We start from the raw sequence: 16631 nt of genomic DNA, 5'->3' as shown, positions 1-16631 counted from the left end.
TCCTTTGCATCCTTTGTTAAATGCCTCTGAGTTTTACCCTCAACTAGGTTGTACTGCTTTTGTTTGCAAGTGAGGTATGCCATTTCAAAATGCCATTTTTGGAACATTCCACGTTTTTACTAAAAGAAAAACAAACTTGCTTACTCTCTCCAAGCTGTATTAGTTTGGGGTTAGCTTTTATATTACAAAAGGACCTTCAGTCTGACGTTGTACAGCCTGTTCCATCAGCTCCAAACATTACCTTTTTACTCCGATCTTTTTCTGCTAATGTGTAAAACAGGTCTGAGTGACAATCTAGGATACTGTGGATTAGAAACACGTTTTCCAGACTTTTGGGGAAGCAATGAGCAGTGTGGCAGCATAGTCACAGAGGTAGACTGCACTTGAATAAAAGGAATTGTGCCAGAATGGTCAGCATGATGTGTTGAGGAACCAATTGCAGACAGTGACCACAGTGCTATCACATTTAATTTACATGTTACCACAGTGCCTTCACGTTTAATTTATATAGGAGTGGAATATTAAAAGTAGAAGTCCAACACAGTTACATTTTACTTCAAGGCAGAAACTTCTCAAAAATGAGGAGACTGGTAAAAATGAAGTTGAAAGTGAAAGTCAATAGAGTCAAATGTCTTTAGAATACCCAGGAGTTAGTCAACACTACAATAACAGATGCTCAGACAGTATGTATACCAGAAGACAGGAAAGGTATTACAGGCTGAGTACCCTTATCTGAAATGACTGGGCCCAGAAGTGCCATATATTTTCAAGTGTTTGGGGGGTGATTTTTTAAAATTATCATTATTATTATTATTATTGTTTTGTTTTATTATTTTGGAATACCTGTCTTTGTATATACAACTGACATTATGAGGCTAGAGAGAGACTGAAGATCTGTAAAATGGTAGTAGCCATGGATTCCTGCCACATCTCTCTCCAGCCTTGCAAATACTGTACAGGTCCATACTATGTTGCTTGTGTTGTAGCTCTAAAAGTTTTGACTTTTAGAGTACTTTGGATTTTGGAATTCTGGATAAGGGATATTCAACTTGTACCAAGTCCAAAAAGCCATCAATAGCCAAAAAGCATGGTTCACAAAAGAGTGTCAGACAAGAGAAAATGTGCCTTCTTTCAGAAAATAAATGTGTTTCTCAAGTGAAAACAAGATCCTCATTCTTTCATGATCTTATGATACCATTGCCCATGACATCTTTTGGGGGTGACTCTGGGGCTGCATATACTCTGCAGAAATAATGAGGTTTGGCACCACTTTAATTGCCATGCCTCAATGGTTTGGGATTCTCAGATTTGTAGGTTTTCTGAGATATTTGTCAGAGAGCTCTGCTCCTGAAACAAACGAAATTTCCCAGAATTTCATTGCATTGAGCCACAGCAGTTAAAGTGTGTCAAGCTGCATTATTTCTGGAGTGCAGATGCAGCCAAAGTTGAGTTGGACTTTCAACTTTGGCAAAGACCATCACTCTTCAGTTTTGATAAAAAAAATTAACAGTTTAGACATTTGGTAAGCTTTGTTGCCATGAGAGAAAATGAGAACTCCTATTATGTATCGATAAGAAAAAATGAATAGTTCTTACAATGGGATGGTGATAAACAGCAGAATTACTGTCACAAGAATCTTTCTTCTAGTGCATTTTAATTTGTTCATGAATGAACAGCAGTTAGGGGTGAGCAGTGGTTGGCCAGGTTTTCTAAATTAGTTAAATGAAACCATTGATGCAATAGTCTATTCTGCAAGCAGTTTGTAACAGCAGGATCCCACCCAATGTAAAAATATGTCAAATGATGTACACAGGGCCAACAACTCCTTCAGTTCACATATATACTCATGTGGTTTCATCTGGCAGTGATTATTTAGGAGAAGGACCTTGATCTTGTGGTCAGCAGCCTGCTGACAATAGCAATGCAGCATATAGATACTAAGGAGAAGGCAAAGTCCTTGTTGGGGAGGGCTAGAAGAGGAAATCAAAAATAAAACTTCCAATATTACAATATTTTTATTGAGATTTATGCATGACCACACTGGATATACAGTACATAGTTAAACTATGGAATTTGCTACTATGAATTTTCTACTTAAACTTTAAGATGGGTATCCTTAAAATGGGATTGAAAAAAATCATATAGATTAAGAAGATCCAGCATCAAAGGAAGTAGAGGAGCACAGGCTGGAGAATATCATTGCTCCGTGTTCTTCTTATTCTGTTCCCAAAATGATGAAAGAGATATCTATGGGAAGCCCATATATATATATATATATATATATATATATATATATATATATATGTTTCGTCATTTTGGGAACAGAATGCTAGATAATATACCCAGCCATATCAAGGGAATGAAAGAGAACACAAGAAGAAAAGAGATGATGAGTGAGATCTTGCATGGAGTGAGATGATGAGAGGATCCTGCATGGCATAAAATCTTTATATATTGATTGTGCTACACAACTCTTGTGATGAATGACAATATTGCACAATTGAATGTACAACTGAATGCACAATAGAATGCTCAACTGAAGGAATACTACATCACAAGTTTCAGCATGGGCAGCCAGATGTACATTAGCTGAAAATGCACATCCAGATATGCCAAGGCACTGCATGTACAACTTCACTTCTGTGACCTTGAACTGAATGCATGTGTTGCCAGTCAGAAGAAAATGTCCAATCACTTCCACAGTGAAATGTAGCACATGCAAAAGACACCAACATAATTTCAGTAAAGGCCAGCTGGGAAAGGAAGTTGTGGCTGCTGGTACTGATACATTTTTGTACGACCAGAGCAGACATAACAGTAGCACAACTGCTTGTTTTAACTGAGGTCTGCCTGAATTACATAGAAAACAGTGAGGAGGTATGTCTAATTTTTAGCACAAAATGGAAAAGTTGGGTATAAGAAGTAGAAGGTAGAGAAAGCAAAAAATAAAAAAATAAGAAGAGGAGGAAGTAATAAGCACAATGTAATAGGTTAAGGTATAAGAAAGAAGAAAACATATAAAGGCAGAATAATGGAGAAAGAAGGAAAATGAAACATGGAAAATGAAATAAGAGACATTGGAATAATTGTGGATAAGAATATATATATTTGACTAAGTAATCGTGCAATGTACATATGGATTTCTACCTAATTAAATTAAAGTTTTAAAAAATAGAAAACTGCATAATTCCAACTTCTGACCTAAAGAGTAGAACATGTTAATCTGGACATGGCTTTTAAGCAATAAATAATGTAAAAAAATTAAAAAAAATAGCACAAAGGAGACACATTTGGATGTAGAACAGAGGTCCTCTCTCACACACATTTATACCTATCACTTCATATAGGCCCTTCCTAAAACTTTTTTCTGCCAGTCTAGCTTATTTCAGATGCTCAAATGGGGGAGGGGGAGGGTTGAATGGATAGACTACAAGAAGTTAAGCCAGGGAGACTGCCACACATGCCACTTTTACTTTTAAAATGAGAGCCCACATTCCCTGGCTTGTGGATGTTCAGGCTAACCTGAGCTTAAACAAAGGTACCTGGTGCTGTCATATCTAATTTGGCCCTTAGTTTTTAGCCCATCTTTAAAACCACAGTTCCATTCTTACTGCCACCACTTGTTAAGCATCTCAATAGGGAACAATAATTACTTAATGGCAATGCAGTGTCCATAATCAGATTGACATGAAAGGCTCTCTGAGGGGAGGTTTTATCTTAGCAAAAGGGCCTACAGAGCAACAAATGTGCCATTGCATTTCATGCCTGAAAAGTGATTGAATCAACAATTACATCATCCAAGAGCTGGAATAAATTATTCATGGCAGCAATTTTGATGATTAACATAGAAAAGGGTGGATACCTCATGGATTTGCTCTCCATACGGATTTGCACATTATATTAAAGTTGCACACTTCTTTGGATATGTATAACATAAGTTATAGCAATTTCGTGAAAACACATTTTCATAAAAAATATTATTCAGTAAATCACATCTGTTTCACTTGGATATGGTAATTTTTTAGTATAGTCATCCCAATCTTTTTTTTTTAAACACAATGGCTTGATCTCTTCAGCTCCATAACATCAACCTACACTTTTAGTATATGCTTACAGTGTTTAAGATGGGAAATGTGGTGACTTTTAAGTCTATGAGGGAGGAAACATGTGGCTTCCACTTCATTTTAGTTCAAAGTGATATCAGAATAAGTTGTCCCTAAATGAATACAAGATAATTTCTCAAATATTTCAGTTTACCATGCTTTATTGCTTTTCACTGCACTTATGTACTAATTTAACCACTCTTGACTACACTTGAGCAGAAAGATGTGAACATTTTCTTCACCACAACCCAAAAAAAAAAAAGGTCAGGGAGTATCATTGCTCTGCAGACCAGGCTCCATGTGCCCATCACCACTTGAGAAATAGCAATGCAAGGGATGCTTCAGTGAACAATTATAATTGGGTCTGTTTTGAGGCATGGTTGACAAGCTGTACTAAGGCACAGCAGTGAGCCTCCATATGCTGGTTAGGAACAACTGTTGTATGGAACGCAGCTGGCACCCTATAAAGAAAATAACAGCTTTCTCTATCATACACCATTAACATGATCAGTCTGATCCTGTAGTTCTGAACCACATGCAGAGCTCCAAAAGAGAAAGGTTGCCCTATTCTGGTCTGAAGTAAAACTCAACACACTAAAAGAGCAGAACTCCTGCTTGTTTGGTGCGTTAGAATTCTGAAAATTGAACACCTATGGAACTCTGAAGTACTGTCAGTGTGCTTACATTGTAAAGTGCTGATAGAAACATAACTAATGCCACCCTTTTTAGTTATATAGAAATGTAGGTGCTAGAATCAACATCCAACCATATGTGTTCTGATCTCAGTAAATATCAAAGGAGGGATCAATATGACCTTTTATCCACAAAGAACAACATTTTCCCATGTATGTGAAGCAAAATCTTATAATCCATGTAATGTTCTGCCAAGTTTTTCTGACTTGTTTCTTTTCAGATTTACTTATCTTAATGACTGCAAATAAAATCTGGGAAATTTTCCAATTTCTAATTTGTTTTAGCAAGTGATAACCTTTGTTTTTGTTTTCAATGGATGCCAAGGACCACTTTTCCCCATTGTGGATTAAAGTCTGGTGACCTTCTAGCACAAGTACAGGACTGCTTCAAATAATGTTTCCATTTGGGATGATGTTGTGCATGTAATTTAATGGAAAGGTGCTGAAAGACCAATCTACACAGTGTACTGTGAAAAACACTGATTGATTGATTGATTGCCTTTCTGCATGCCAAGACTCCACGGCAATTCACCACAAATAAAAACATTTAAAGCATCAAATATAAACATTTCAAAACAGACTAATACAATTGCTTTTTAAAACAGTTTAAAAAACACACAATTAAGACAGCCAGAACAGCCACCCTTACTTTTAAGTTCCAAAGGTATTGCAAAATAATACAATCTTAGCTGCCACCAGAAGCTCAAAAGGGGATATAACATTATCTCCTTGCTTCAGAATCAGCTATCAGCAATGGCATAATACCATGAGTATTGTTACAGGGGGATTTAAAATGAGAGCATAACCCCTAAAATTAGCATTCTTCCCTCTAAAATAAAATTTTCCTTTTCTCCCCAAATTTCTAGCATTGCAGAAAGTGAGACACTGCAAGTTGTTTGTACCTAGAGCACTGATATTTGCTTCACTCACATTCCCTTGGTAACTTTGCCTCTCCTTTTTCTTTAAATGCCTAAACTGTATTTTAAAAGTTCAACTTAAGTTTATATTATATTGTGTTGTAGAGATTAAATTTTGCCAGCACTTGAGGCTAGTTTACATACATACTGGGCATGTTTCTTTTGTTGTTGTTGTTGTTGTTTGCCTTCAAGTTGTTTATGACTTATGGCGACCCTAAGACAAAGCTGTTATGGGGTTTTCTTGGCAAAAAATTTTTCAGAGGGAGTTTGCCTTTGCCATCCTCTGAGAAAGTGTGACTTGCCCAAGGTCTCCCAGTGGGTTTCCATGCCCCAGTCAGTATTCGAATCCTAGTCTTTTAGTGTCCTAGTCAAACACCCAACCATGTTGGCCCAGGCATGTTGCTTACCCAGTCACATGAGACACAAGAATCTGCCTCAGGATACTGTTTTCTTCCCTACTTTATGTATAACCTGTCATAAAAATTAAGAGTGGGGGTTCATGTAGCAAGGTAAATAGAAGCCTCTATTACATAGGCCAATATTGTATTACATGTTATTAACAGTGGCATCGCAAGCCTGAAAGTGGCTTGTGTGTTGTTGCATGACTTCAAGTCATTTCCGACTTATGGCAACCCTATCAGGAGGTTTTCATGGAGCAAGATTTGTTCAAAAGTGGATTGCCTTTGCCTTCCTCTGATGCAGAGAGAGTGTGATTTGCCCAAGGTCACCTAGGAACTTATCACACTAGCGAAAAATGGGATTTAAAGTAGAGTTAAATTAGAAAAAAAATGCAAATGCAGGAAGTTTATCACTAGGCGTTCCTGCCAAAGTGAAATAACGCAAAGTTAAAGCGAAGGCAAAAGGGACAAAAATGGCAGCTTTTTACTGTCTGAACTTCCTGAAAGTAAAAAGCTGTCGTTTTTGTCCCTTTTGCCTTCACTTTATCTTCACGTTATTTCACTTTGATAATAACGTAGTGTAATAAACTTCCCGCATTTGAGGGCTTTTCCTAATTTAATTCTAATTTAAATCCCATTTCTGTTCGGGATTCCACAAGTGTAATAAGGTCCCTAGTGGGATTTAAACCCTGGTCTCCAGATTCATTGTCCAATGCTGAAACCACTACACCATGCTGACTGTACATATGTTTGTGTATCACTGCAAATGCAATTGTCACAAGTTATAGGCTGGCATAGATACCAGAGAGTCCACTTGGATTCTTGTTTTTCAATTGGCTATGTGATCTTCAGCTGTAGAACCAGTGTTCTTACCAGTTCATTTGCATTATCAATAATCAAGGGAATCATACTGTACTCCAAATGTTTGATGACAGCTCCCAGCATCCTCCACTGCTAGGTCTTCTGGGAGTCACGGTCCAAAACCATCTGGAAAAATACAGAATTCCTACCACTTTGGCAATCTCAACAATGAGGGATGTTATTGTTATTTTCCATAACAGAGTTGTTGGTTTGTCTAAATTTAATATTACTCATCCAGCAATATATTTTAAAAAACAACAACAGGTTCAAAGGCTCACCTCTTTGTCATTTAGGGCTGCACCTACTTGCAGAATTAATGCAGTTTCACACCATTTTAACTGCTATGGCTCAATGGTATGGAAGTGTGTGATTTGCAATTTTGTGAGATATTTAACTTTTGCCATCAGAGAGCTTTGGTGCCACAACAAACTGCAAATCCCCAAATTCTATACAATGGAGCCATGACTGTTAAAGCAGTATCAAACTGCATTAATTCTTCACTATGGTAGAAGCCTAGTTATTTAAGATTCTCACAAAATTGGTGCCTCCTCCCATTATATGTCCTTTCTCTCTCTCTCTCTTTCTGACTCTCTCTTCCATTCATTTTCTAGACTATACAACCAAATAGATTTTGTATAAAGAGGTAGAAAATTCTCCTCACAGAAAGATTCTTCATATGATGATTATATCCTGCTTTTGTCTCTGGGCTAGGGCTTACAGGAGCATTATGGAAAGAATAACATCCAGCTGGGAGAAAATACTTGCTGGGAATCATATTCAGTCTTGAAAAAACCCTCACAAAAACTGTGTGAGGCATTCCTATACACTTCCTTTCTATATGCTTATTATTTCTGGGGGACAGGAAGTGATGAATGAATTTAAAAGAAAATTCTCCAGCATTGCAGCACACCCATACAGTCACTATGGATTTATCCTGAGACGATGGTTATTGTTGAAATATAAAATTATGCTAAAGAATTACAGTTTTCATAACAAAATACAAGGAAGATTGATTTTTGTCTTAACAAGTACTCACCATTGCTGAGGATTCTTGCCATTTTTACTGTATATCTAATATTGTTCCATTTTGTTTAAGCTGGCAGGATTCATCTACGCCTGTTATGTTGTGAAATGTATCACCGAAGAAGAGGACAGCTGTAAGTACTAAAGGTTTATTACATGCTGGTTGAAACCATTTTTATATCATCCATCTCGCTCATCCATCTCATTCCAATATCATTCTGAAGACTTTTGTCAGAGTGTAAAACAGGGAATAGGCTGGGGCTGGAAAAGTTGCCTAGCATATTGGATCTTTTAAAAGCCATAGTGGTTTGGGTTAAATGGAGGAAATGTTAAAATGCAACCTTAGAATTACTTCCCCCACCCCAAGAAAATGAAATAGTAAATCCCTTCCTCCAAAAATTCTTCGCAAGTTCAATTCTTATTGGTCCTCACTCACCATGACTGCTATTAAGTCTTGTCCTTCTAATGCTTTATCCTGAAAGAAAAGTCCTTGTAAACTGACTATGGGGTTTATTGTAGCACTTCTGGCAAGAACTGACTGTGCAGCAATTCAATGCAATCATGGCACTGCAGAGAGATAAAGTTAGGGAACATTTTGTTAGTTTAAGGATAGGTCTAATACATTTAGGTTTCTCCTGATTCATTGGGTCAGTAATCATGGTGGAGTAAATATGGCCAATTTAGTTTTTCTTCTTTTAATACTGATTTTAATATAGTTACTTTTTACTCTTTTGGATTAACTGGTCATCAGTATCAGTCAATCAATCTTTGTTTACATTTTATATTTCAAAAAGAACAACTATGAAAGCCACAGTCAAATGCTACAAATAATTTAAGTAGGATAACCACACAAAACATAAACAGCATAAAATTAAATCAGGGCCAAAATCCAATTTTTAGCTTCAACTTAAAAAAATACATTAAATCATTGGGGATTATGTAACATTTACTTAAGACAATAGGTATGTTGTAGTTAGGACTGCTAATTGGATTTACATACATTGGCTGGAATCCTGAATGGGATTTACATATGTGTAAGCACCACAGGAAGCAGCTAGCTGCCATTTCCACTCCCTCCTGTGAGTAGGGATGCCATATCCCGTCAGCACCCGGGACTGTACCGGTTTTGGCGGTACTGGGCCTGCCCCATCCCGGGTGCCGCCAAATCACGGGTTGGGGCCCGGCCTCTGAGCCAGGCCCGCTCATGCGGCCATGGCTGTGGCCGCTAATGCGCGCGGCCGGCCGCGCCACCCATCTCCTCCTCCTCCACCTCAGCCTCCTCCCCCTCCTCCCCTTCCGCACTGTGCAGCCGCGCTGCCCTCCTCCTCCACGCAGCTGTGCACCCTTCTCCTCCTCCACACGGCTGCACAGATGAAGTGGAGGAGGGCAGTATGGCCACATGGAGGAGGAGGAAGTGGAGGCAGCGCCTCCTGCGCGTGACCCCGCCACCCTCCACCTCCTGCACGCGGCTGCACTGCCCTCCTCCACCTTCCTGCACAGCCGCGCCACCCTCCTCCTCCTCCTCTGCCTCCTCTGCCCCAGGCCAGGGGCCAGTGGTAGCTCCCTCTGGCATGCGCATGCACGTGCGTGCCTAACCGGAACGTCATCTTCCTCTGGAAGCTGTCCAATGGCAGAGCAGCGGGGGGCGGGGCTGATTCCAGCCCCAGTCTCCCATTGGCCAACCTCAAGGAGGAGGTGGAGCCTCAGACGCGGAGGAGGAGGAGTGATACTCTGGGCCAGCCAGGGGGAGGGGAAAGCGCACTTTTCTTGGCGCATGGCGAGGAGGAGGAGGAGGGTGCCCATTTTTAAAGGTTTTTTGTTTGTCCTCCATTTTTAAAAATGTGTCCTACATTTGAAAATGTTGTCCTACATTTGTCCCGGTTTGGAGGCCCGGACTTATGGCAACTCTACCTGTGAGCAATCTCTGGTGAGACAGGCACCCCATCACAATTCCTCCTTGTGCAGGAATGGGCATGGGAACTGTAGTCAGCTGCTTCCTGATCTACAAGGGAACAGACCCCCATCGATCACAACTGCTTCCCATTAAGTGGGAATTCTGAGACTTTGACAGTCTTTACATAGCTCCTAAATTAGGGGTTATGTGAGAACTTTGAATATCAAACAGTCATGAATGTATAACTCTAGGTTAAGCATTGGTAACTGCCATAGAGGATTCTGGCCATGCTTCAACTTAACCTCTTTATCTCGCCTGTTTTCTTTCTTTTCTTTCTTTCTTTTTTTTTTTTTTTTTTTTTTTTTTACTTTTTCCCCCCCAAAATAGCAAATAGATTATTCAGGGCAGATGCAGATGTTATGCTTCACAGCGGAATCATGAATGTAGCAAGTCCATGTCAAGTCTCCCTGCCCACATTAATTTTTACGTTCATTTATCTATGTTGTTTGGGAGCAACATTTATCTGTGTTGCTCCCAAACCCCTGTGTGAAACACCTATCTATGTAGAAGACAGAGTAATAATGTCTTCTTCATGTTTCATTACCTCGAGCAATATGTTATGTGGAGCCAGCAGAAAGGGCTGTTTCTGCTGTAGCAGAGCAAGTGTGGAAGGCCTTCCCCTTGGATGCCTAAGTGACCCTTATCCTGGTTTCATTTTTGCATTGAGTTAAACATGGCTCTTTATCCAGGCATTTAGGGCCCAGTTAGCATGACCTGGCTGAGTTGTGAATTTCTGTGTTCCATTTTATTCTGTTGAACTGTTGTCTCATTTATTGTTTGTATCCTGCCCTGAGATCTCCAGATATGGGGCAAGATAAACATACTTTAATAAATCACTACTAAAATAAGTAAGTGTCATGGTGTGAATAAATGCACCTAAATGTTATGGGAATGGTGAAGGCACTGCAGGGTGGAGTTAGCCTGGCAGGGTGGAATTAGCATGTCGTTTCCAGTCCTGTGTTGAACATAGTGCATCGTTTTCTTCTAATTATCTAAAAAGTGTGTTAGAATATTATTGTAACCAACTGCACAGTTAAACACTCTGGAATCTGGTGGATTTCACTGAGAGAAATTTGTGTATGTGGGATAAATGAAAGTATGTGTTAATTGAGGCTGTGTTGGACCTCATGCAGTTTTCTCATTATCTAACCAAAATTATTTGCCAGTTGCTATTAATTTCAAAAGAAGTGAGAAGAAAAGGGATAAATTGATGAAATTAAGGCCACTCTTTCCCTCTCTTGCATTTACATGCTGGCCCACATTTGTTGGGAACACCTAAGTGTAATGCAGGGTCCAATATAAAAATATTGATTAAATGGCTTCCAGTGTGAGCAGAACATGAATTGACTTATTTGTTTCATGGTATATCTTGACCTATTTGAAAGGCTCGGGGCCAGCAACCAACATGTTTTCAATTATCACTATCTGTAAGGATAGTATTGCAGTATCAAGAGTGCCAGTTATCTGCACACATATGAATTATCTGCATATCTGATTTTAAAATGCTATAAGAAGTCTAGGAGTTGTGTGTTAGCTTCATTTCTTTACTATAATTAGGTAATACTGTGAACTAATTTCCAGGACTTGTACAAAGAAAGGAAGAAAAAGTGAACTAAAGGGAGGGAGGGGGAAGGCAGAAAAGCAAGCTATCCAGCCAGCCAGCCTAAATTAAAAGCTATTGTTTGCACTGATGCATAACTTTATTTTGCATTGCCTGTTCTAGAAGCACTGGCAAAGAGAATAGCTTTGGTTCATGTTATTTTGAAAAACAGGCAAATTCATGTTAAGAGATATTGCTACATACCATCCAAAATGTCACAAATGAAAACCAAGACACACATGGCCAAGCAATATTAAGAGTGTGATCAAAATCACATTAAGTTATTATTGAGGAAGAAGACACAAGCTACGAGAGGCTACAGCAGTTTGCTTTTGCCTGAGCCTGCTGGAAAGAGCAAGATTCCTCCCCATCTCTCCTTTCCTCCCCTGCTAAGGTAATGGAGTACAGAGTACTTTTGCACTTTGAACTCACTTTGCAACAACTAAAGTAAGCTGAGGATAAAGAGTGAAAGTGGGGAGAAGAGAAAGTGGGAGATTATAAAAGCAGTGAAAAAAGTGGGATGACAGAGGATTTGGTTGGGAGTGGGAGAGTTTGGATAGTTCGAAGGTAAGGCCTGAAATAGATGGCCCAAATAAAGTGGTTTCTAGCCACTTTGGGGTGGGGGGCATTTAGATGGCACGTGCCCCCAAAGCAGCCCAAAGCTACATCAAGGGTGCATTCACACTATGTTATAAACCAGTTTACAAATCAGTTTAAAAGGGGGTCGTTCATACATGTGCCTGTTTTTTCCTAACCTGAATTTCGGGAGAGGGGGTGGCGTAAATCCCCTTTAACCTGGTGCTTTTGAAACTGAGGCATTTTCCATGTCTTTTCAAAAGTACCGGGGTTTTTTTAGAGAGTTGCCAATGGGAATGCACTGACAATCACATTTGAGGCACCCAGGAGGGAGGGTTGATTGGGCAGAGGGTGGGCAAAGGGGCAGAACGTACCCATCCCATACCACAGGTCTTGATTTGGTGGCAAACCACCATTGTTTTTCCCCTCTTGGTGCTCATGGTGGATTCAAATTTCCCATGCTGTCAAGTGGTCTCTTGAAACCACCACACAGCTGTTTTCCTCTTCTGCCAGTGACTTAGTCTCCTTATCTAAACTGATGCCTTATGCCCAGATGTCACCAAAATCAGGGAGTGGGTTCTTTTGGGAACATGGTGTGGCTTGTGGTTTTTTGTTTGTTTTTTTAAGTTTGACAGTTTCAGCACACTGTTGCATTTGTGTGACTTCCACGGAAGGGTTGTAGGGATTTATTGGAAAGAACGTTTAATAGGGGCCTGCCATCACCATCCTCTGAGGCTGAGATAGTGTGACTCCCCCCAAGGCGAACCTATTACAGGGTTGTTGTTGAGGGTTTTGTTTTGTTTTTGTTTTTTTGGCAAAGGTTGTTCAGAGGGGCCTGCCATTGCCATCCTCTGAAGCTGACAGTGGAGGGGTTATGTGCAGAGGGGCACAATATCCCACCTCACCTGGGGTCATACCCTCCCACCTGTGAACCTGTGGATTTCCCCCTCTTTGTTAGCAAAGCGCCATGTTATTATGGATGCAGTCACATCACCAACTAAAACAGCAGAAGCAGAATGACGCAGATGTGCATAATTTGGTTGACAGTTTTAAAAAACCGAGAACAATCAAACACATTTGATATGGAGGCTCTATTTTAAATTGATATTTACAGTAGTGTGAGTGTCAGTAGGGTTAAATTGCACTGGAGATATTTGATTGGAGCAAATGTAGTGGGAACTTCAATTCGGAATTGCAACATCGAATCTCCTTGGATCTTCTTGCTACAAAAATGCTAGTGTGAATGCACCCCAAGGCGACACCAAGTCAGCAGCAAGAGCTGGCCCTTTTAGGAGCGGGTTTAATCTGCTCCTGCCAGGTGCTGGTTTGTGACTGTGGCAGTGGCCCACTTCATCTGTTCTGGCCCTGTCATTCTGCCATTCTGGCACTGGAACTATAATATTAAAGTACAAAGATTTCAATAAATCCCTAGAATTCTCCTTGATAGTATTTTAGGGAAGCTGAGAGTTTTTGGTGTATGTTTGGCAAAACACTGATTGTGTAGGACAAAACAAAGCTGAGCAACTGGAAGGTTTAACGGTGGAAAGGCAGAAGAAAGGGAGGGGGGAGGGAAAGAGGGTGTTGAAGTCTCAAAACATGATTTTAAAAAATCCAAAGAGAAATTCTGCAGAGGAGTAATAGTGCCTGTGTTGTCTCAACCCTTCAGCTCTGCATCACTCTCTACTGATTTTGATATTTTAGAGCAACTCTAAATTCTAATGCTACTGGGATTATTAGCAGCAGCAATTTAAAACCACTAAACTGTCAACACCTATCTTTCCTTGGTGGGATATAATCTTACTCAAGCAGCTTGTTTGTTTTTGGGGAATCTTATTAGAGCTACATTTTCTAGAAATTGCACAGTAATTCTATTACTGTGAAATATTCATTTAATCAGTTTAGACTGTCTAGCAATTTGACTCCTCTAGTACAAGGTTTATGTCACTAAAATCCAACAATTCAATTTTTTTTTTTGGGGGGGGGGGGGACATCATTAAATATTTACTTACTTAGTGAAAAGCTCTCGAGGGCCATCAATAAAACAACCGCCCAGTGGGATTTGAAGATTACATGAAATTAAAAGAAGAGATTTCCTGTTTCATTGAATTCTTGCCTTCCTGCTTCTACTCTTCCCTCAGAATGACTGCTAGATTCCTGAGATGTCCCAAAAGGCACTAGCATGACTGTCTAATGGAGCACAATTATGACTGGCCAGGAAACCATCATATTAGTTCTCAAGAGCAGTTTCTTGTTTCAGCTTTAATGGCTTATTCTTTGGGCCTTTTTTCTTTTTTTAGAGTGGGGAGAAGTACCAATGTGTGTTTTCTCCCCTGGTCTTTAAACTGAAGTAATTGTGAGTACATCATATCCTTTCTAGGCAACTGATACATGATGAGTGAATGGACATAGCAGGGACAGGATCTGTGGCTGCATGTACTGTTTCAAGACTATAAGTGTTCAGTAGAATTATTAGGACATGGCTATTTCACATATTGGTTTTGACCTTTAAGCTTTTCTTGGCTCAGAACCATATTCAATTAACACTGTTTCCACATGTGCTTACCTATACACCTATACGTCAAAAAACACCCTTTTTCAGATGACCCCAATCTCTAAAGGGCAATAGATAACCAAAAAAGGCTTGGACCTTCTTAGTGGTGACTCTCTGGCTCTTTCTCCAGTGGGCCCTGCCTGGTTGTTGTTTTTTTACATCTGAGATACATTTGGCCCTTCTTATACACAGATTTTTTTATACACGGATTCAAGCATCCACGGTTTGAAAATGTTCAAAAAAAGTATAAATTTCAAATATCAAACCTTGATTTTCCATTTTTTATAAGGGACACCATTTTGCTATGTCATCATATTTAATGGGACTTGATCCACAGATTTTGTTATCCACAGGGGATCTTGGAACCAAACCCCAGAGTATAACAAGAGTCCACTGTACACTGATATTGGCATGGGACAGACGGTCCCAAAGTGCCATGCTGCCACTGATTCTAGGGTTAGGGACTGCGCACCAACCACACGGTCCCTAACCCTAGCATGGTGCAGGTGCAGACTAATGGTGGTGTCCCGTGTACATGGGTGCCGCCATTTTGACATAAGTGATGTGCAGCATATACACAGAAGTCCACCTGGCAGCTCAAAAAGAACTCGATTTTTCCGGCTTCTTTTTACTCTGGAGGGACGCCCCACGGTTTGGCGGCTGCGGCATCCGTCCAGAGGGAAATAGGCCTCTGGCAGGCCACCCTTTTGGGGTGGTCGGTCCCAGGCCCTTGATTGATTTTATGCTGCTTGATGTGACTACATTGTGCTTGGTGTTTGTTTTTAATTCTGCCGGCTGCTATCATATGATTGTTTTAAGTTATAGGGTTTCAGTGCTTTGGTTTTAGTTTTTTGCAAGCAGCCCTAAAAACTTGTTGAAGTGCAGAGTATACATCAAACATAAATAATATGTACACACTAATCAGATGTACACTGGACATGAAGCAGATCCCTGACTATCTACATAAGCTGTGTACACTTTGTACACAGGCAGGCTCTTTTCTCTTATTCATCTCTAAACACATTGATAAAGCAAAGCTCTATCTGTGCAGTTTTGCATCTCTTTCCTGGGCAACTGCTGCTGGTTAGCAGTGTAGAGGAAGGGAACATAGGCAATTCAGACCATGAAGTAGCAGCTGGGCTCAAGTAAGAGGTGGGGAGAAACAAGGAGGTATGTTCATGGGCATACTGTGTCCTCATTTTCCTTCCCTTGGAAGCCTAGAATAGACATATCTTCATAATCTCTCCCATTCCCTTCCCTTCCCTCCCCACCAGTTAGAAACAGAAATAACAAGCCCTCCTAAGATTTGACACCTGCTTGGTGAGAAGGTTTGGGGATGGATGTTAAGGGAATAGCCCCCTGTGCTCCATACAAAAAGAGACATGCATGCACATAAACTGCAGCTACACGTATGCATGTCACTAAAAGGTTGTTGGCTGTAAATGGACTTTGACACTTTGAACCTGTTCCCTTCTTCTACACTTATGTTTCTTCACTCAGGATAAATTCTTTGTACAGAGTTATGTGTGTTTAAACAAGTATTTAACTCAACTTTTCTTTTGAGCCTTTAACCCTATAGGTAGTATTCCAGGCTTTTTGCACCATGGCAGTGCCATTGCATTTGCTCAGCCAGCCAGCCAGTAGGAAAATGTTGAAAATAATATCTTGGAGAGAGTTCTCTCTCTCTCCCATTCTCTCTCAAGTTCCAAAACTAGGATACGAAAAAAGAGATACCAAAATAGGCAGCAACATTTCATTGTGAGGAAGCAGTTTATTATTTGAATCCACGTTTCTGTTTTGTATTCATCTTCTTCTGTCCTTGGGGATCCTTTTATATGACAAGAATAATTCAAGATCATGCAAAATTTGCAGTCTAACAATTGGAATCCTGTGAGAAGACTATAGCTTATATTATTTTGGTCGTTTAAATGTTACCTTGAGGCAGGACAACGCACA

The 16631-nt window shown here is 40.0% G+C and overlaps 1 protein-coding gene across 4 annotated transcripts in view; it reads left to right on the top strand.

Annotated features, from left to right (window-relative positions):
* The window catches only part of NKAIN2 (sodium/potassium transporting ATPase interacting 2), a 716483-nt gene that overhangs the window by 665655 nt on the left and 34197 nt on the right, over nucleotides 1-16631 (top strand). For 3 of the 4 annotated variants that reach the window (XM_089530445.1, XM_089530447.1, XM_089530444.1), the window contains one exon: nucleotides 8068-8128. In XM_089530445.1, the coding sequence (XP_089386571.1) occupies nucleotides 8068-8128 (61 nt within the window). Of the gene's footprint in view, nucleotides 1-8067; nucleotides 8140-16631 lie in introns of those variants that run through there. The other variant, XM_089530448.1, reaches the window with a different exon arrangement.

The sequence above is a fragment of the Sceloporus occidentalis genome, unplaced genomic scaffold (genome assembly GCF_023333645.1).
Source record: "Sceloporus occidentalis isolate IW3139 unplaced genomic scaffold, rSceOcc1.0.p SCAF_6, whole genome shotgun sequence".
In the NCBI taxonomy this organism is placed as follows: domain Eukaryota; kingdom Metazoa; phylum Chordata; class Lepidosauria; order Squamata; family Phrynosomatidae; genus Sceloporus; species Sceloporus occidentalis.
This window is presented reverse-complemented; position numbering and strand designations above follow the sequence as displayed.